Source organism: Sinocyclocheilus grahami, unplaced genomic scaffold (assembly GCF_001515645.1).
Source record: "Sinocyclocheilus grahami isolate Dianchi unplaced genomic scaffold, SAMN03320097.WGS_v1.1 scaffold224.1, whole genome shotgun sequence".
NCBI classification, from domain to species: Eukaryota; Metazoa; Chordata; class Actinopteri; order Cypriniformes; family Cyprinidae; genus Sinocyclocheilus; species Sinocyclocheilus grahami.
This window is the reverse complement of record NW_015505403.1, coordinates 573,525-596,275: the sequence shown is the minus strand read 5'-3', so window position 1 is coordinate 596,275 and position 22,751 is coordinate 573,525. Positions and strand designations below refer to the sequence as shown.

The following is a 22,751-nucleotide window of genomic DNA, read 5'->3' as shown; positions in this document are numbered from 1 at the left end:
AGTACACATTACTTTTGGGTGGATAAAACAAGTGTACAAAACAATACACAGCTACTCAATTTTTTTTATTTCTTTTGTACTGTATAACAATTTGCGTTAAACTCTAGAAAAAAAATTTGGAAGTGTGAATAGTATTTTTTTTATTTTTCTGAACAATAGTTGACACCACAATAAAAAAGTTTTATTAAAAATTATTATTGCACCTGTAGATGTACTTGCAGTTCGATCTAATAGTTTTCTGCATGTTAAAACATATTAGTATTGGTAATGTAAACAAACATTTGTGGTCTATTTGCGTTATTTTCTGTGAGTTAAAAAGTCAGTTGCATTACGTTTTACTTTTGGATTGAAAGAATGAAAGCACAAAAACTATACATAATTTCAAAAAACTATACATACATTTCTTCAGTTTTTTGTACAACCTTCTGTTATACGCCGCAAAAAAATGAGCAGAAGTCTAAATAGTCTTTGAGGTTTTATTCTGATACCACAATAAAAACTTTTTTGTGCCGTTTTTTTTTTTTTATTGTGATGTCAACTATTTCGATAATTGACAGGAAATCGCTGCTAAACAAGGTAGCAAAACAAACAAAACAAATCTCTTCCATAACTGAGCTGCAAAGTGAACCAGACTTTATGCCTGTAGTCAAAAATCGACCTGCGTGACGTAGATGACCGTCGCATGGGCAGGCGTGGAATTGCGGTTTCACATGGGAAATTTGTTTGAATATACTATGACATTTCAGAACAAGCACATTTCTTGCCTTGATTTTAAACAAATCAGCCGACATTATGTCACATTTTAAGTTACAAAAACACCCACACTGACATTTCCTAAATGGCACGCACGCCAGATTGTTTTATTCGTCCTCAGAAAGCTTTGATAATCAGAACACACGACTGCTCTGATTGTCATTCCCAACACCCCGTTATCATACAATCTAAACAAACAGGAGATCTTATTGGATAATGGCCACCTTACAGCATTTGCTTATGCAGCAGTATTGCACTTTTCCAATCCCTTCCGAAAACATGCCACCCAGTGAATTATGCTCAGCTTTAACAAAGCTCATTCCTCTTTTGTCAACAGCACTGCTGTACCAATTTACACTATACACCACGACACCGGACAATATCATTTGTCATTCCTGGTAAAGCGCATAGTTTTGGCATCATATGAGTAGCTTGCAGAAAACTGGCCAGCCGATTTCGAAGCACATTATTAGTTTCGTGGCTAATTGACTGACCGTGGAATGACAAAACGTTTGCGTTCTTATGCAAAGTTAAAACACAAGCTTCATTACCTGAGGGGCTGGAACAGCAAGATGCTCCCCCTGGCATCACATATAGATTTAATACGGTTCTATCTTTTACAAGCCGCCATCCAGTCCCATAAAAGCCTCGTCCAATTAAAGCTCCAGAGCTGTCAAGCCACACTTCTCTTCTGCGAGGCTGAGGCTATCCATGTGTGGCATTACATGCAAATGTACTTACTTGCTACTTCAAATATTAAGTCAGACTGACAGGACGATTTGTCAAATGTTTTGTTAAGACACATGCGATGCAAAACATGCACTTTTTCCATCCCGGATCATCCATCACTCACTGCATGTTTGTTTTAGCAGCACCCATTGTATTAGCAGTCCTGAAGTTCACAGGACTGCAAGACTGCAACGGTTTATATTATATTGATTTTTTTTCATTATGTATACCAAAAAGTACTGTGGTGGTACCATGGTACAGTTATGGCATCAGATGTTAATACTGTGGTACTTTGATATACATATAATATTTACATGTAACTCCTTTGTAGTGCTGTCCAATGATTAATTGCGATTAATCACATCCTAAATAAAAGTTATTGTTTACATAGTATATTTGCGTGTACTGTGTATAATTATTATATATATATATATATACAGTATATATTTTGAAAATATTTACATGTCTATATTTATATTCATATACTTTATATTATACTGTATATAAATATATTTAATATGTGAACATAACATATTTTTTCTTACTAAATACTGAGCAAAGGGTCTGAATACTTAGGACCATGTGATATTTCAGATTTTCTTTTTTAATAAATCTGCATAAATGTCAACAATTCTGTGTTTTTCTGTCAATATGGGGTGCTGTGTGTACATTAATGAGGAAAAAAAATTAACTTAAATGATTTTAGCAAATGGCTGCAATATAACAAAGAGTGAAAAATTTAAGGGGGTCTGAATACTTTCCGTACCCACTGTATATAAATATATTTAATATGTGAACATAACATATTTTTTCAGAAATGTGTACATGCATGTGTGTGTATTTATATATAAATAACAAATATACACAGTACACACAAATATACTTTGTAAACAAAAACCTTTATTTTGGATGTGATTAATCGCAATTAATCGTTTGACAGCACTACTCCTTTGATACTTCAAATGTCCAAAGCATAGTATTACCATGTGCCAAAAACATTGTACAAATGTGGTATTACTATGGTAACTGCCACAAAATATATTAATACCATGGCAGATGTCCATGAAAACATGACAATATCATGGTAAACGTCACAAAAACATAGTAATACTATCGCTAATGTCCACAAAATTATGGTAATGGCATGGTGTCACAAAACATAGAATTACTGTGACAAATGTCAATAAAAACAATGGTAATGCCATGGTAAATGTTATAAAAACATAGTATTATCATGATAAATGCTCATGAAACTATACTATCACCAAAATAAATGTCACAAAACATAGTATTACCATGTAAATTTCCATAAAACTATAGATACACCATGGTAAATGGTCATGAAACCACAATATTACCATGGTAAATGTCACAACACATAGTATGGCCATGCCAGAGAGCTATGAAATCATGGTAATGCCATGCTAAAGGTCACAAAAACATGGTATTACCATGGTAAATGTCCATGAAACCTAGCAAGTCTCATACTAACATAGCATTGTCATAATTAACTGAAGCTAAAAACAAACAATAATTTAAAAAAAATTGTTGCTTGAAATAAAATAAATGTTCACTGAAATATCTATTACATAACTTATTTTACTTCAACTAGCTGAAGGCAAAATTTTGTTTATTTTCATTAAGTTTAACTTAATAACTAAAACTGAATAAAAAAGACTATATTGACTTTTTAATTAAATGAATATAACAAAAATAATATAATAGTATCCCAATGATACTAAAATAGCACTGGTAATGTAATACCATGTTTTGGGTTGTTTTGTTTTTGGACGTGTATAGCTTGGTATTCTTGTAAATACTTTTTACTTCAACTAGCTGAAGGCAAAATTTTGTTTATTTTCATTAAGTTTAACTTAATAACTAAAAATGAATAAAAAAGACTATATTGACTTTTTAATTAAATGAATATAACAAAAATAATATAATAGTATCCCAATGATACTAAAATAGCACTGGTAATGTAATACCATGTTTTGGGTTGTTTTGTTTTTGGACGTGTATAGCTTGGTATTCTTGTAAATACTGTGCTGTGAATACCATGTTAAATGTCCATAAAACCACAGCACCTCGTCTTTTTTGCTTTTGTTTCATTCTTGCAAAAATGATCCATCTCTGTGTAAAACAACCGCACTTGTATGTTTGGATTTTATCCTCTTTGACTGGGATTAATGTCATATTAACATGCAATGCAGCTGCTGGGGTGAATTGGCCTCTGTTACACTGACTTAATTGAAAGAGACTGGCGGAGCTGCGCTGATCTCCTGTGGACGCGAGATGTGCTGAAATATGCGATGCATTGGACACGCTCCTGCGTGCGCGCATGAGCTCTGCTTTACTGATTGCCTTCCATTATTGAACCTATTGGAATCTGTTGCATTATTAATCCTGGGCGAGATAGAATGGCTGGCGTTAAAAATATTCCAAGGACTACAATAAATAAGATATTCATGTGTTTTTTTTCTAGTTCATTCATTCATTCATTCATTTGCATCTCCCTGGCAGGCACAGCACCTCTGGTTTATTCAATACATCTGCCTGTGCGTGCACACCCACACACACACACACACACGCATGCACACACACACACAGTTTTATTGGTTGTGACTTGTGTATAAAGCATTGTGGAAGAACGGACTATACTGGAATCTGGTTGGATATTAAGCGCTAATGTAGCTAGAGAAATATTGAATTTCTGTTTGAATAAACAATAAATGTTTTTGGATCAGGCTTTAAAAATGACTGAACAACTATTCTATTGTGATGCAAAGAAGCCTTCTAACTTTCCTTTATCATGAAGTGGTTTTTAGGGAATTGTGCTGCAATCTGAAGACATCTGGCAAGTCCACAATTGAACGGCAGAACATCTGTCACATCGTCTGAGGCTGCTTTCAGATCTCCATCTTTTAGTTAATGCACAAGCGCGGAGTATTATTAGTGTGAAATATCCTCGGTGTTAGAAATAACATTAACATGAAGTAACAAAGTATTAGCAGAACATCTCACTGGGCTCAAGTGGAGTTACAGATTTGCAAAATTGGATTACAAAGTAGACAACACCTGGAAAGGATTGTGAAAAATGTCACTACAATGAAAAATTTTAACACAGTGTAATTTGAAAATTATGTCAGTCAAAAATATTATTTAATATGACTGACACAACCTGACTATATTTGTAATCTTACAAATGTAATCCTAATTCGAGGCGGATTCATTCAAAGTTGATTCGATTTGATTGTGATTCAAAATTGATTATTCAGTTACAATATCAACAGGTACAGTAAGTATTACAGTATCATCAAAAATAACAATATTAGTAATATTACTGCACTTTTTAGGTATATTATCAAGCATTTGTTATTTTTATGATAAATTATGAATGTGGCATGAAGTCTTTATCAAATGTTTAAATCCTTATGAAAAAAGGTACTGTAACAGTATAATCGTTTACTTAATATTTAGTATTAAGCATATATGATGAATATTATAGTAATAAATAACAAATTCTATTTCTTCTTATTATTTAAAATGCATTTAAATTTCATACATTCTGACGTGAATTTTTTGTTGTTGTTTTTGAACGTTAATAACAATAACAATAATAATATTTAGTTATTTTGATAGATTAATTAGTTTTTGTACCTTAACCCTGTTTAAGTATAGTAATAGTAATAATAACAATAATAAATATGAAAAATATTACATTTACATAAAATTCAACACAATAATAATTAAATTAATTGTCATATATTTTATTACTTATTATTATCATTATTATTATTTAAATATTGAGTCTTTTTTTTAAAGAATTTACATTTACATAAAATTCAATACAACAATAATACAATTAATTTTAATATATTTTCTTATTATTATTTCAATATTGAATCTTTAAAATGAATTTAATCTTTATAAAAAAAATGAACTTCGACAGGTAAAGTGATGGTATCAGTAGATATACCATGGTACTGAATGATTATATATTCATGTACTTGGTATTTACATGGCCCCCAAGATAGTTCAGAGAATTACATATCGGAAGAACAGTAATATCATGGCACCAACATGTGTGCCATTACATATGTCTTCAGCATCCGGAGTAACCTAGAAACCTGGACATTGTCATCGAGAGGTAACGCGGTGACATCCTGCGGTGCACGCAGCGTTTAGGAGTGCAACACAAGGGTTAAGAGCGCTCGCTGAAAACAATGGTGTGGCCGCTCTATTAACAGATGTAAAGCACTTAAGTGCGATGGTGCGTACACACTCAGCCAGATGGCGCCCTCTATTAGAGTATGTATCGCTACCATGATGCAAGGTGATGTATTCCCCTATTTTGTTTCTTTTTTTATAAGAGTAATGTTCAGCAGGTGCAAGCTCTTGAGCTACAAAGAGCTCCAAGTCGACGGCATGACAGTCTAATTGTCAACGGCGGGATTAAATGGCTTGAAACTATGCAGCCAGGCTGGTCGCATTATTTGTCTCTGCCCTGAAGTTTGTACCCTGACACGGGCTTGATGGGTTTCGCAAAGCCCCCGTCCTGGTTTTTTCCAGTTTAAATGGAGATGTGTCACAGTCAGATGAGAGGCTGCTCTTTGGTTAAGCATATGTCGGCTGTTTCTGTTGTGTTTAAAGCCCCGGACGAAGTTAATGAGGTGTCAGGTGCAGTATTTGCGAGCCATCCGAGAGGCGCGGAACATGATGGGGACGGCTGAGTTCACCTTGTGTGCCGTCAGGGTCATAAAACCCATTGACTTTGTTCTCGGTCTCGCGGGGCCGCGAAATAGAGATTGCACTCGTACAAAAGCCTGAAAGCGTTTCAAATGGAGCAGCTGCACAGGTTGTGTCGCGTGCCGGTGTACTCAAAGATGCTGTTTTTCTGTTTTAGGAAGCCACTTGTTGTAAAAATCATTGTGTTTATGCATATTTTATTTTGTAAAGTACTCGAATTGCATGTTTAGAGGCCTAGAGCTGCATTGTCGACTGTTTAAGATGTTAAAATGTTAAAAGTTTCCACATCAAACAACATTTGGAGTCATTTATCTGTCATTTACTGTTATAATAACTTCAAAATGGTTGAACACTAAGACCTGCTGTTGCATTTCTGCAGCATTCAGACTACATAGTCTCATATTCACACTGATTTATATTTCCCCAATGGTGTCAGTAGGCAGAGATTGTGTTTTGTGGCATGCTGGGAGATTGAATTGGTAAATTATTTCATGCCAGACATGTTGCTATGACACATTTTAAATCGTGTTCTGCTGTCAAATGTAGTTTTAACTCATATTTAGTGACAAATAAATATTTAATAGCTTTAAACAAATATACAATGCTGCTACAGTTGGTCTCTGTGATTAAAGTAATAGTTTGCCCGAAAATTTAATTTCTGTAATAATTTGACCACATTAATGTATATAAATATACTGTATATTAAACAAACAAACAAAAAAACACAAAATTAGACGTTTAGCAGAATGTTCACACTGCTCTTTTACATACAATGGAAGTGAATGGGGACTGGAGCTGTTAAGCTCCAAAAATGCCCATAGAAGCGCCATGATTTTGTGTTTGATGGAAGAAAGTAAGTCATACAGGTCTGAAAAGACCTGAAGGTGAGTGAAAAATGATTAAATTAGCATTAAGAGTGAATTGTGATCGTGTGTAGTTGTCAGACGGACAAACTGAATTTAACATTTGTGGACTAGCATAAAGAATCTCATTTGATTTACATTACATACAGTGGGGCAAAAAAGTATTTAGTCAGCCACCAATTGTGCAAGTTCTCCCACTTAAAAAGATGAGAGAGGCCTGTAATTTTCAATTTGAAGGTCCTGGAGTGGCCTAGCCAGTCTCCAGATCTCAACCCCATAGAAAATCTTTGTCATGCTGAAAATCCGTGTTGCCCAGCGACAGCCCCAAAACATTACTGCTCTAGAGGAGATCTGCATGGAGGAATGGGCCAAAATACCAGCAACAGTGTGTGAAAACCTTGTGAAGACTTACAGAAAACGTTTGACCTCTGTCATTGCCAACAAAGGGTATATAACAAAGTATTGAGATGAAATTTTGTTATTGACCAAATACTTATTTTCCACCATAATTTGCAAATAAATTCTTTTAAAATCCTACAATGTGATTTTCTGGATTTTCTTTTCTCATTTTGTCTCTCATAGTTGAGGTATACCTATGATGAAAATTACAGGCCTCTCTCATCTTTTTAAGTGGGAGAACTTGCACAATTGGTGGCTGACTAAATACTTTTTTTCCCCACTGTACATAGCAAACCTCTTTATGAATTCAAGTGTAAATAAACATAAGCCACACTCTGTATTAAAATATGGATGTAATGGGAGTTAGTTATTGTGATTGGTTGGGCTGCAGTGCTAACCGATACAGTTCCAGTACTCCTTGTTGATTTCAGTGTATAATTTGCATAATAAATCCTTTTGGTGCATATGGTAAGCTGTTCCTCATTGTAGTCACCATCGGGTGCAAATCAGTATGATGCACCGAGGGCAGATTGCAGTAATGTAAATCCAATTACACTCCCCCCTTGAAATAACAGTATTTGCCGAATACTCAACATCTCGTAGTGCTCAACATACTAACAGGGTTGACAGACAAAAGATTTGTTTAATAACAGATGGATTCATTCTGGACTTTTGGAATTGGATGCCAAAATAGACTCCATCTGGAACAAATTGCTGTGATATGGACCACACTGAACCACAAAGGGAAGGATGATACAGTGCATACTTGGATCTACACTAAGAACCGCCTATTGGTTCTTTTGATCTGTCAATTGCATGTCATAAGCCGGTACAGGACCACTGCAAAATGTTTACACTCGAACATAGTAAACTGACATGTTACTTGATTTTCACAACACAGTTTTTAAGGTTATGAACATTAGCTCTTAAACCTAGTCATTATGTACATTTTCATATAGAAAGCAACACCAGATTGTCCTGCAGTAAACTCAGTGAAAAAAAAAAAAAGAATAAAATCGTGGACATTATGAGAGTTATGTCAGTTATAAATAATTAGCATTTTATTCAGTTCAAAAAGCTGTTCATAATAAAAAAACATTTTTTACTTTTTTTATTTATTTTTTTACTTTTTTGCATTTTATAGGCCATTGTGTCATTTAAGAAAAGTGTCTCAATTTATGCCTGACAGACTGATCATTAGCTTAACAACATAACATCAAGCTCTACTGAAATGAAGTGACAAGATTTGCGTGAAAAGCATTATTTGTCAATCAAAATGGCATTACGTATAGTAAGCTAAAATATATTAGAATTCAGAGGGTAGGAAAATGTTATGGGAGCATTTACACGGATCTGCAAAAACGCCAAAAAACAACAACAACATTGTATTATGCATGTCAGGCCAGGAATTGGCAATGTCACGTTGTAAAGGAACACTATGCAAACACATAATATGTGCGTGTTTGTAGTTTACGCAAAGGTAATCTAGTGGTATCATTTTCAGCTTTTAAAGTTAGCATTTTCAGGCACGTAAATGAATGGCCAAAATGCATAAAAAGTGTTTAGTTGAAAGTGGTGTCATGTAAAATATACTGGAATATAGAGGTTAGGAGAATGTTGGGAGAAACATTCTATTTATAATTTCATTTGTAGATCTTGGAAAGACATACATTTAAAAAAAAGAGAGCAAAAACAGGTAAATCAAACTCAAATTTTCATTGTTAGCTTAGCCACATGCTAACATCAAACTTTAGAAATCAAGTAACAACAGTCTTGCCTAAAAACAAGGTAAAAGATAAAGAGGGTTGGCGTAATTTAGGAAATGTCCAAAAGGAAACATTCAATTTATCATTTTTAGAACTTAGTTAAATATTCATTTCATTCAGTACCAAAAGTAACAGTAAAAATAGTTTAATCTCATTCAGATTGTTATCATTAGCAACATGCTAATGAAATCTGTTATACAATTATACAGAATGCAAAACACAGGGCCGTGAAATAAAAATGTCTAGAGGCGTGTTTTTTTTTTTAATGAACTTCTTCTGACTTGAGACTTAGAATGCCGCCTCATGCGCAAAACTCGCGACACATCCGTGTATCGCACGTTTACTGTACATAGAGAACGATGGAAAAGCAGTGTAGTGGAATGCCAAAGCATGTTCTATGTCAGGGGTGGCGAACGTCGGTCCTGGAGAGCCACAGCTCTGCAGAGTTTTGCTTCAACTCTAATCAAACACACCTGAACAAGCCAATCAAGGTCTGAAGGGTTACTAGGAAGCTACAAGCAGGTGAGATTTTATTAGGGTTGGAGCTGAACTCTGCTCTCCAGGACTGGAGTTCGCCATCCCTGTTCTATGTGAACTACCCTCTTTTTCCCAGCAACGTATCATTTGTCTTGTCTTAGCTTTTTTTTGTTGCCTACTGAAGTCTTATTCCTCAACCAGAACATGATCTGAGTTTCCGTGACTAGCTCAGTCTGTTTCCTAACCTTCCTGCGGGCTGGATCCTCCCGTCAGCATTCAGCTTTTCCAAACTGTCACATCACAATGATAGATTCTCAACATTATAACAGCACGCAGCTGCCGCTCGGCCCCGCACGTGTGGTCGGTTCGGCTGGGGCTGCCTATCGGACATCCCCGAACGCGCCCAGTCTCCTGGGCTCCGCGAAGAATGGGGCAGAGGCGTCAACTAATTCATCAATGTGCAGTGTGGGAAGCAAACAATCGCGAAAAAGCTTAGGAACAGGAAATAGCACAAACGAGAGTAAAGAGCTCTCCTCGGCCCACTGGAATTCCCCCAGGTTACAGCAGTGGGAGGCTTGAGTACAGTTTTGGGAACCTTTACGTTCGTGTCGAGCCTGGTTCACATTGTCATGCTGTAAATGAAGCTGGTTGGGTGGACAATACCGCAGACTGTTTGAATCCATCGGCTCGGTCATATTTCTATAAAGACTTTTCTATAGGGTCTTTTGCCACATTGTAATTGAGGCATGCTGGGGGTTTCCATGACGACCGTCCTCTATGTCCAGCATTGTTCGTGGGTACAGATTGAAATGGTATCCTATGGGAATTGTTTTCTAGTTAGTACCGATGCAAAGCCACAGCTCTGAAAACGCTCGAGGCTTGGGATCAAACACCGACTTATTCTAGCAAGGGCCTATTAAACGATTCATTTGCAGATGGTCGCAAAATAAGTTTTTTTTTTGTGTTTTGTTGTAACCACTTTTGTCATATTGACGATATAGAATGACTGACTGATCAGCAGTTCATCTACATTTATCTCTATGCCATGCCATTTCTAACAGGTTAAAACAGCATTATATAATATAATGATTGTTAATTACTTTTTAAAGAGTTATTATATTAATAATAAAACTTTATAAATATTATATAAATAGTGCAGTATCTTAACCATAATATATAAATAATTAAAATATATTAATGAATGTATTGTAATGTATTAATAAATAATGAAACTAAACTTAATGAAAAAATATAGTACATCAATTATATTAACAATAATAGTAAGGTTAATTGAAAATGAAACAAAAAATAAAGATTAATAAGGTATAAGTAAATAATAATTATGAAATAATAAAGGGTATATATATATATATATATATATATATATATATATATATGTGTGTGTGTGTGTGTGTGTGTGTGTGTGTGTGTGTGTGTGTGTTAAAAGTACATTTTGTCAGCATGTAGTGGTATAATAGCATTAGCCTCAAAGCCAACAAGCTGATAGATAGATATATGTTTGTATGTATTTATTTTTTTGAATTCTATTAATGTGGGATGAGTTTTTGACTATTTTCTGTGGTAATCGACATCATTCTCTTTTAGCTAGTTATCAACAGCATTCTCTTTATATGTATACATATACATTTTCTATGCTTTAATATGAAACTGCAGACTTTTTGCACACTTTGTTTGGAAACTGTACCAATGTACAATGTGCTGTCTGTGTTTTTTTTCCTGGCTCAGCAGGCCTCAGCTCACCACCTGCCAACATCACTACATCAGCCGTCCCCAGCATTGTCACTCCTATCGTCAACGGCTTTACCAGCATCCCTCACCAGCCCAACGGACACCCTGCGGTTGAGGCCATGTACACCAACGGACTGCCCCCTTACTCCACCCAAAGCCCCACAGCTGCAGACACCCTGCAACAGGCCTTCACGGGGGTGCAGCAATATACAGGTTCACTACCTCAATGAGCCTTCTCTCTCTCTCTCTCTCTCTCTCTCTCTCTCGCTCTATATATATATATATATAAAACCACATGAAACTATTCTATTTTTGTGCTGCTTACTTAAAATGGATGGTCGTTTTTGACCAACCATGCGTTAGTTTGTCCTTTTTCTTTCTTTCTTTCTTTCTTTCTTTCTTTCGAGTAGCCTTGTTCAATGCTGTATCACATAAATCCAGGCTGTGCTCTCACACAAATTTCTCTTTGCACGTACAGCCATCTACCCAGCGACCACACTGACCCCTATTGGCCAAAGCTTGCCACAGCCACCGCAAGTCATTCAACAGCAGCAGCAGAGAGAAGGTGAGGGTGAGAGATTTTTCATTTGTTTTGGCATAAGGATCAATACTACATGCATGATGATGAGTGAATAGTTCATTATACTGAAATAACTGCAAATCGCATCTTCCATTAAAGTAATAGTTCACGCAAAAAATGAAAATTTGATGGACTGGAGTCATGTGGATTACTTGTGGATTATTGTGATGTTTTTATCAGCTGACGGTATTCTGACGGCACCCATTCACTGTAGAGAATCTGTAATAAATATTTGGCCTGTTTTAGCATAATTATAAAAACATAAAAATGTAACAAAATTGCTTGCATGGTATTCTGAAACAAAAGGACACAAAGGCCTGACATTAACATTATAATCTAAATACAAGTTCTTATATTAAAACATTTCTGTTGTCTCTGTGACTTAATTTGAATGGAGACTCCACAGTGAGTAACATCTTTGTGTTGCAGGACCAGAGGGCTGCAACCTCTTTATCTACCATCTACCGCAGGAATTTGGCGACAACGAACTCATGCAGATGTTCCTCCCATTTGGTACAGTCATCTCCTCCAAGGTCTTCATGGACAGAGCCACCAACCAGAGCAAATGTTTCGGTGAGACAAATCAACACGTTTCAGTAATAGATGCCAATGATCTCAAAACGGCTATATATCAGCCGATTAATCTGCCTAGCCTGATTCCAGCATCAATGTTAAACTTAAAATATCAGTAAAAAGTTACAATATATTTATATACAATATTTGATTACAGCATGCTGAATGTGAATAACTGCAGAACAAGTATTGCGCAAGCAATGTTTCCGCATACAGCCCGTCCCAAAACAACCAATAATCGGTCTCTGTCCGTTTCACAGTGTAAACTCCATTCTGTATTTTGTGTCAAGCCACAAACCGGAGCGCTGCCTTTTAAAAACCCCTGAGCCAGAAAAAAAGTCCTAAGTGAAGCAAAAAGGCCCATTATGGATCAACATCTGTTCCCGCTCCAGGGGGAGACATTTCCCAAGCCACAATTAATAGCAGCTCCCGTCTCCTGGGGGAGGTTAATAAGGTATAAATTTGTGAAGTAGGACCTATTTGCGGTATTGACTTATACACTATGCATTTACTGCATAATGTCAGGTCTGGGTAACAGGCGCTCGGTGGAGTAATTAATTAAGTGGGGGCCGAGGCCCGAGATGGACCGATGGGACTTGGCTGAGAGCACTGACATACATAGATTCCCTATTAATTCAGCCTTGTGGCTTTATCCCCCACATCACCTCCATGTGGACCTTCTCGTCTTGTAGATACAAGCCTCGAAATGGGGGCAGTTCCAGGCGCGGTTAGGCGCGTAGGCCACTCTGCTCCCAGGTGGCTGATGGCCGATGAAAACGCCCGCTGTTTTTCACGGTTCACTGCTGGTTCCTGATGATGCTCGTAATGCCAGGGAAAGTGCATCCTCACTTCATTTTGGCTTTTTGGTCACTGGCTTGTAAAAGCCTATGGGTTTGAATGGGAAGCTGGGGATGTCACGGACGAATGTGGTTTGCTTGCTGTGGGTGGCCCCGTTTCGGAGTCCTGTGGGGCGATTTGTCCCTGTTCTATACCACCAGTGGATTATATATGCACAAAAGTAGCCCACACAGATGCATACAGTATATGGTGATTTTTCAGAGTTCGAAGTGGAAATAAGTTCATAAAAGAGACATTTTTGACTTGTTGGAAACTTCACTGCTTTAATATGATGCCGTGTAATCAATTTGAGCAGCCGAGCGACTTGGTTCACATCTGTTCTCGTGATCTCTTGCAGGCTTCGTTAGCTTCGACAACCCAGCAAGTGCACATGCTGCTATCCAGGCCATGAACGGCTTTCAGATCGGCATGAAGAGGTTGAAAGTGCAGTTAAAACGGCCGAAGGATGCGAGCCGCCCGTACTGACAGGGCCCAACCCACACAGGGCTCTCAGCAACAGCACAGGTAGCACTTTTGGACACCAGACACAATTTTTTAACAGGAATACATTCTTGATATTATTTAGAATTTCATTTTCTTTACAGGATTTGAAGAGTGAAATCTCAAAAGGAATTTAACTTTTTCTTTCAAAACAAACAAGAACAACATGAATGGATTTTTTTGAAGACATATCAGCATTTATTTTACGAAGATGTTCAGTATATAGGAGGCGGTATTGCAGGTGAACCGGCACCCGTGGACAAACCACACTTAGCACAGCGCACGAAAGACAAGTGGAAGATCTCTCTAAAGACAGAGAACTCAACATGTCCCGTCTCTCGCTGAGCTTCGCACCATCAGTCAAGCAACAAACAAAAAGAAAAAACTAGCAAGAACAACTTCAATTTCTATATACATATTATACACACATGCTATTTAAAGGAAGAGGCGCTTATGGCTTTTATTACACTGGACAAATGAGGGTTAAACTTGAAAACCAAGGAAAAATGCAGTGGGGAAAAAAAGAAGCTCTTCTTGTCCCGCTAGTGGACTTTCTTTCTCTTTTCCTCTTACCTTTTCTTCTGTCACCGTCTTTCAGCAAACGCAGGACATTCTGTGGTCACAAGAGGTTTCCATGCCCTCAGTGAAACTGATCAATCTTTCACCCCAAAGGGACCAAAGGACCAAACATTTTTATTCCTCAACAGAAATATATGGTATTAATAACAATACTAATACTACAAACTACTACTAACGACATAAGTTTAAAGAAAAAAATAATAAAAAGCATAAATATTCGCTTCAGGTCGGAAGAGGAAAGGGATTTTGATTTCTTTTCCTTTTACATTTATAGCTACTGGGTTTCAGAATATTTAAACAAAATAGAAAAACGAAGAAAAAAAAAGAATTTTAAAAGCTATACTATTTTAGTGGAGTAGAATATGTGGATTGGAGATTGTTAGGAGCATGTTCAGCCATTTTCATCCATGAAGAAAAAAAAAACAAAGGGGGAAACTGTCCATCATCCATCCATGTCAGAAATAGGCCCATGTTCCAGAGAACAAATGCTGAGTATTATTATATATGCATGTGCGAAGTGTTGCTGGTTTAGCAAAACCTTGGGTAGATATTCACAAACAAACATATTTATCCGATGAAAGCTTTACTTATTGAGCAGAATAAGTACCTGTGGCTTCAACGCAAACTATCCGCAATATAAACAGCTGTACCATTGCACAGGTAAATAATACAAAAATACAGTTAGTGCTTGACAGGGATTGGAAATTTTAGTTTAGTTTAGTTTTTTTTTTTTCACCACTTCAGTGATTTTTCAACTGAAGTGGTTCTAGTTTGAGTTCATCAGGTCTACGACTGTGCTTCATGAAGTAACACGCAACTTTACTATTACAAGGGACCTGTAGACTTTTCATATCATCCATTTTGTGCATACTCATCAAACAGTTGGTGCCAAATGCTGAATATCAACTGATAAAGCACATTAATAAGAAAACCAAGCAGTTACAAAGATACCAAGCCTTAAACCCTTACACAGCCCACAAAATGAGGTTCGTAACGGACCTACTGAACGGACAAACTTGTTATTGCTTACAACTTCTGAAGCACATCAGAGTTTTACAGGAACCATCTTGCGGCATCAAAATAATAGTCAAATTCAGCCTCGGAAACCTGCACAATCAATTCCACATTGACGTTTGCAAAGTTCATTTCGCTAATAAATGAGTTTAAGATATAGAGAACGCCACGGGACGACTCGTTGGATCCACGAATAACCCATATTTCTAAGAAAACGCTTCTCAGGCTGGTATGGATTAGCTTGACGCTAACTGTCTGCAAAGGTCTAATGAGCAGCCTGTAAAGAGCTCACGAACAGCTTGTAAATAGCAGCCATGGGGGTTACAGTTGGAGCAAACTGATCCATCAATAAAAAAGCCACCGAGTCTGACGTTATGGTGTACTTAACCGCAGCTGTTGCTTTGCTCTCAGACAAGTCACACATATACACAACTCTAAAGCACTTGACAAGAATCTTAAAGACCTTGTGAAATCAAAATTGCTTAGTTTGTGTGTTAGCTCTGTGGCTAATGCTAGCTGACAAAACTAACACACACAATTTAAAATTTACAGTCTTCAGGTAAATCGGACCTCAAAATTAAATGACAAATTTTTGTCCAATCAAAAGCTCTAGAATAAAATCTGAATTGGTGGATATTTGTTAGCTTTGATGCCAATTCTAGAGTACTATGTTGACAATATTGCGTTTTACCAGCAATATGCATTTAAATATACGTCTCTCATTTTTTCACTTGGAAAATGGACCAAAAATACTGATTTATCATGCACTACAAATTTTTGTCCAATCAGATGCTACACTAATACTACTGTACCTGCAAGTAACGACACAGCATGATGTTTAGTTAGTCCTTTTTTACTTGTTTTCCAGTAAAAAAAGATTATAAATATCTCAAAAATATATATAGATTAAGACCTGTTTTCATAGAATGTATCTTCAATATGTGTATTTTGTCTCATCAAAGATTTATTTTTAGATATTTCAAATGGAAATTTAGATGCAGTACTTTCTAAGAGTAGAGATTTTGCAGTGTAATAAGTAGCACATTATGGCTGTAATGTAACCTAAAGGCTATTGGCTATTTAAAATAAGTTGACACGCCCCGACTTCTTGTTTTAAAGGGAAATGCATCAACGCTATACACATAAAAAAAGATTTCACAGGGTCTTTAAATATTAAATGGACAATATTCTTGAAACGAGTTGTTTTCCTATGCATTTAACGTTCTTGTTTGCGTTTTTCGCGTTCTATCCACGCTGCCCTTACGCTACTCTCACCGTTTGCCAACTCGCCAATTCCACACTGCCTTCATAGATATGCCAAAACTAAAGATAATACAGTGACACAGAAGTACAGGAAGTTCAGGTCCTCCCAGAATTCACAAATAAACAGAAATAGATGCTAAAACAGAGCTCTAGAATCTAGGTAGGACAGAAAAGCACATGTTTTGACCTCATTTGATTTCCACTGTGGATATTTGACCTGTTTGTCTTCCCTAAAAATATATCTGTATGTTAAATGTTTAATCTCGCAGACGTCAGAAATAAGTTTTGCCGGAAAACATTAATGTCGCCTGTATATCACAGCCGTTTTTTTAGCCTCAGGTCGCGCCGAAATGGATCGCATTCGATTCACAGGTTATAATGGCCTTTTTTTGCTGAACTCTCTCCATTTCCATCGTCTCTCTCCTGTCCTGTGGTGGCATATCAGAACGTGGTGATATACAGACACGCAGCCCTCGGGCATCGGCGCTCTAATAACCTCATGTTGCAGGGGCCTTCCTCACAGAATCTCTCCATGCCAGATGTGAATTATTAAAATCAAATTAAATTTGGCCTGCATGTAAAAGCAAGTGTAATACAAATTAAAAATGGCAACTAGTGCCTGAAGTTTAATAAGTTTGAAGGATGATATCATTACAGCTTGAAAGAAAAAAAATGAGATTGGAAAGGCATATAAAATGAAACCTGATGTGTTGAAAGGTGAACCGACGGCGTTAATACAAATTGCATTTTCCCCAGAAACGAGGGGGTGGCTGGGGGGCGTTTTGCACTACAGGTATTTCTGAAGAAACCAGACCACCAGCATTTCATACTTGCTTTCTTCTCATTCAAACCACATTCACGTTTCGTTCCTCAGATCTTCATGCCGAACTTTGATCTGTGAGCATGCTCAAGGGGGGAAAGGGTGGGAAAGCTTTGGGGGGTTAAAGTGTTATAAAGGTACTACTCATATTAACAATATGATTCTTTAACTATGGTTTGTATGCTAAGGAAAGTAGCTTATTATAGATATGAAATCTGTATATTAGGGAACAGCAGCACATTTCTCAGATTCTATAGGGAAAGTAGTCAGTGGGCGGGTGGGTTTCGGGGTGGGGCGGGTTTTTTTGCTTTATAAAGATCATGTTAAAGTTCTGGTTTTCTCAGCACAAAGCGTAAGGAAATATATATCAAGAGTATTGATTTTGCTGTGTGAAATGTGCAGTGGGAGAGCCAGGCACTCACTGCGCTGTTCTTAAAGCCTGGATGAGACAATGCTGTTTACAGTTGTTTTTGGTTTTCTTGTTAATGTTTGTTGTTTTCTTTTGATATTTTCCGAGAAAAGAGGACAAGAGGTGCACCATCTATCTCTGCGATGTGATTGGTGCGGCATGACCAACTGAAATGGACAATTTCTCTGTTTATTTATTTTCCTCTTCTTTCTTTTTTGAGACAGAGAATATATGTCCAAGATAAATGCCTGAGAAACCAAACATGCTGTTGACATTTCTCAAATACTTGCTGCTTATATTGTTTTACAGTTATGCCTACTCATCTAATGATTTGCCGATTAATTTATGAACATGTTTATTTAATTATTTATTTATTCAGTTATTTATTTATTTATTTATTCCTGACAACAATCTGTTTATGAATCGCCTATTTATTGGTTATGTTTAGAAAAATGTATGCATCGAAAAGAAACGCTTAATGGGCTTCTCTCTTTCTCTCTCTTTTTTTCAATTTTACAATAAAAGTTTAAATTGACATTTGAGGTCTGTTTGTCTTTGGTTCTTATCTAACTCTATTGAGCCTAAAACATGCAGTGCTGTGTAAAGGTAAGCGCAACGTCCTCTTTTTTTAACATGATACTGAAACTTTATTTGTTAATTGTTCGATCTTAATCAGGTTAGATGCCATACTGAATTTTAACCTGGTTGAAAACAAGGCTATACGGGACTGACTTACAGTCTTTACAATGTATTTACAGTCTTTACAATGTATCTTAAATCACTTAATTTTCACAACTTACAACTTTCAAAACTGTTTTATGGAGTTGTTATCTACTTTGTAATTATCTGAACAGTCCTCTTTCTCTTATATGTAGCATTGGATTCATCTGATCAATCAGCTCGTCCTAAATAGTTCTCATATGTAGTCGTGGAAAGTCCTCATTCTCAGTGGCTCTCTCTCATGTAGTGCTGGCAAGATTCATTCTAGTGAATCAAGTTCACCCTAAAAGGCCCTCTCTCTTACTTATGTGTAGGGCGGCTAAGTCTGTGCATTTTCATGAACGGTTCTTCCAGAATAGTTCTTCCTGTTCATGTATAGTGTTGGAAAGTGAATCTTCTTCTAGTAAATCAGTTCAATCAGGCGTTCATTTTTGTGAATTGGTTCATTCAGAATGGTTCTTCCTGTTCATGTATAGTGTTGGAAACAGTGTTAATTTCATTGACGAATAATTTTCGTCATAATTTTCGTCAACGACATTTTTTTCGCCGACTACAACCAGACGGTAACGAACTAAAACTCTTTTTAAATGACAAAAACTATGACGTAAATCTATTGACATTTTTGTCAACGAATAAAAACCAGACGAAAATGGGAGGGACGATTTGGAAAGAGATTCATTCAGGACGAACCTGCTGTGTGGTTAGGTTAGATGCGTACATATGAACATAAGCTAACATACACTTGCTGCACGTCTCATAAAACATTTAAAAAAATGTCAATATGTGGGAGTAGTGTTTTCTGAGCACAGACACTGAAGCATACACACACAGAAAGCATCAACGAATAAAAACGAGACGAAAATGTTAGGGAAGGATGATTTGGGAAGAGATTCGTTCAGAACGAATCTGCTGCATAGTTACGAGGTTAGATGCGTACATATGAACCGGCTGAACATAAGCTAACATACACTTGCTGCACGTCTCATAAAACATTAAAAAAATGTCAATATGTGGGAGTAGTGTTTTCTGAGCACAGACACTGAAGCATACACACACAGAAAGCGGGTCTCACAGCGCGCGAGTACTCTTTCGCGTCGCATGAACGGAGAATTACACACAAATTGATATCGAATTGTCCGTTTTGACGAGTATTCACGTAAACACAGTGTTTAAGTGAACGTAAACAGCAGGGAGAACGTGTAGCAGTACATTGCATCGATTGCAGCTGTGCATTCGGTTTTAAAGGGATAGCAGCCTAATTTAGTTGCTATTGTCCGAGTCATTGATGTTAATCAAGCAACAAAAAAAGACAGAAAATCACGCACTGCTCTTGACTGAATCACTTTAGTAGCCCTAAAGATTCATCTAAATTTATTTATAGAAATAAACATGTCTGCTTGAAAGAATGAAGAATATGGTAAACAAGTTGCTATAAAGAATGCATAATTAGCCTATATAACCATTGATATTTCATTAAAAAGAAGACCATGTTCTTGTTCTTTACGAGAAGTGGTTTTATTTCATTTTAACATAAAGGCATGTTGTGTGTCACCGCAGTTAAATCGGTGTCTATCATGATAAAGCATTAATATCAAACCAATATAGGCCTAATGAGTTTGGAAATTTTAGAGAAATGCTTAATAAATGCACTGTAACTAAACCCGTTAGATTTTAGCCGACTAAATTTACTGTAGATTTAGTCGACTAAAATCTTACGATATTTAGTCGACTAAAACTAGACTAAAACTAAAAACAATTCAGATGACTAAAATATGACGAAAACTAAATGGCATTTTAGTCAAAAGACTATGACTAAAACTAAATCAAAATTTGCTGTCAAAATTAACGCTGGTTGGAAAGAGAATCTTCTTCTAGAGAATCAGTTCAATCAGACGTTCATTTTCGTAAATTGGTTCATCCAGAATGGTTCTGTCAAAGTGTTGGAAAGTGAATCTTCTTCTAGTGAATCAGTTCAATCAGATCGTTTTTGTAAACAGTCCCTCCATGGAATTTTTGTGCTTTTTATGCACCTTATTTTGCAACATGGAAATTATGTATTTTCTTTGAACGTGCAAGACTTCCAATTGTTTAGTTGCTTAAGTTAAATAACAAGAAGAACATCAAACTGCGGTAAATAGTCAAACTATTTGCACCACTAACCGGTGTTTATGATTATGTGAATTCAAATAATATGGTAAGAAAAAACAGTTTGCAATATCCAGCAACATAATGGACTGTTTTTGTCCTGTACAGGTAAAATATGGGGCCGGAAACCTTGCACATTCAATTTAAGTAGATTGCATAATATTTAGGTAATCACTTAAATCAATTAAATGGTTACAGCTTACATTTTACAAATCAAAATAAAATGTAGGTCAAGAACTGAATAGTCCATACTGTGAAGTCATGGACATATGAAATAGTGAATATACAGTTTGTCTGATGGCTGAAATATGGGAAGAGAATAAATAAGGATGTGGTTGAAACATTACAGTACTGAACTGAGGGAGAGAGAGAAAAGAAAGGGAAGAGCCTAAAAAAAAGTGGAGGCAGTGGCTCATGAAATAAATTGGCCCAATTACAATAAAGTGTGGCTCTTGGTCAGTGTGCGGGCCGAGCAGTTCATCTTTATTACAATCTGTTAATGAAAATCAATCCTCCTCCTGATAGACTCTTATCTCCACGGCCTCTGAGCGCCTTACACGCGGGAAGATAATAAATTAGGGTAATATTGCCTTTGATGAGGGAGTGAATTGCAAATTATCCTAACTTTCAAAGATTTATGATACAGATGCCTAATTTTCCAGCTTGGTTTTTCCAGGCTTGGAGGTGTAGGGGGCCATTTGTTAAAAAGTTCTGTAGAGCAGACTTGTTAACAAATATACAACACAAAACCCAGCGCATTACGTATGCAAGATGCAGGCTTGTAGATCTGAGCGTGAACAAATGGCCGGTGTGAGTGTTATATTTTGTCTACAGAATAAAATAGTAAAGAAGTTCCTAAAAGCAGTGAAAGATATACATAGAAATAAATCAATATATAACTGCATTCGCAGCCAATTTCACTTAAGTAATAGATGTTTCCAAATGAATTCGCTCCCATTTCAACAATAAATAAAATTAACCTTAAATTATGTCAATCAATCGTCAAAGAAATGGAGCAAAATAAAAAAATAAAAAACATGCAAAGTCAAACATTTTCTTTAAAAATAACATTAAATCATGAATTGTGGAAAATAACAATAGGAACGTGTTTTAATAAAGTTAATATGGTTGATTTTTATTTTACGAATTTTCTGATTGGCTGGCCCAAGCGGGTCGGTCAAATTCTTATTGGCTGTTTGCAAAGCATTTTATTTCTCAAGACACCTTCTTCAGCAATATCCATCATGAAGTAGCAGCATTTTATGCGAGGTATGCCAAATAAAAATCACAGCTTTAATGTATCCAGTAAAACTGTAAACGCTTGCGGTTATGGTTTCTAATTGATTAATTAATTAAAAAGGCATTTGTTTAAAGAGAGCCAACCACCTATCCATTTATCAGTCACCGTGCGGACATGTTCTGTGCTGTCTATTTATCTTGCCAAATATCCTATTAATGTCAAATAAATTTTTCCAGTGTGAATATTAATCACTCAAGGGGCTTATTTTAATTCATTAGCCCAATAATTGTCCTTGTTTATTAGATCAAAGTGAGCAACGAACAAAGTAGATTGTCCTTTTTTTATATACATTTGTTTATGTACCTCATTATATCGTATCTAGAATGAAGAGCATAATTAAATGACAGGAACGCGGGAAGACAGTAATGAGACAAAACGCATAAAATGCTATATAAAAACAATAAATACAGTCGCTGTACTGGAGTAACAAAAGCATATAGCTGTCAGCAGGTTAACTACAGGCCTGCGATATATGTATGAGATGATTTCTGACAGCTCTTAGCATGAAGAACCTTGCCTCTTTTC

At 36.3% G+C, this 22,751-nt stretch overlaps 1 protein-coding gene across 5 annotated transcripts in view; it reads left to right on the top strand.

The window, feature by feature from the left end:
- The window catches only part of LOC107596867 (CUGBP Elav-like family member 5), a 40,684-nt gene extending 22,730 nt beyond the window's left edge, over positions 1-17,954 (top strand). For 2 of the 5 annotated variants that reach the window (XM_016287721.1, XM_016287717.1), the window contains exons 6-10: positions 11,486-11,698; positions 11,964-12,056; positions 12,495-12,638; positions 13,834-14,000; positions 14,081-17,954. In XM_016287721.1, the coding sequence (XP_016143207.1) occupies positions 11,486-11,698; positions 11,964-12,056; positions 12,495-12,638; positions 13,834-13,961 (578 nt within the window). In that variant the 3' untranslated portion in view covers positions 13,962-14,000; positions 14,081-17,954. Of the gene's footprint in view, positions 1-11,482; positions 11,699-11,963; positions 12,057-12,494; positions 12,639-13,833; positions 14,001-14,080 lie in introns of all 5 variants that reach the window. The other 3 variants (XM_016287720.1, XM_016287716.1, XM_016287719.1) reach the window with 2 other exon arrangements.
- The last annotated feature ends 4,797 nt before the right edge of the window (positions 17,955-22,751 follow it).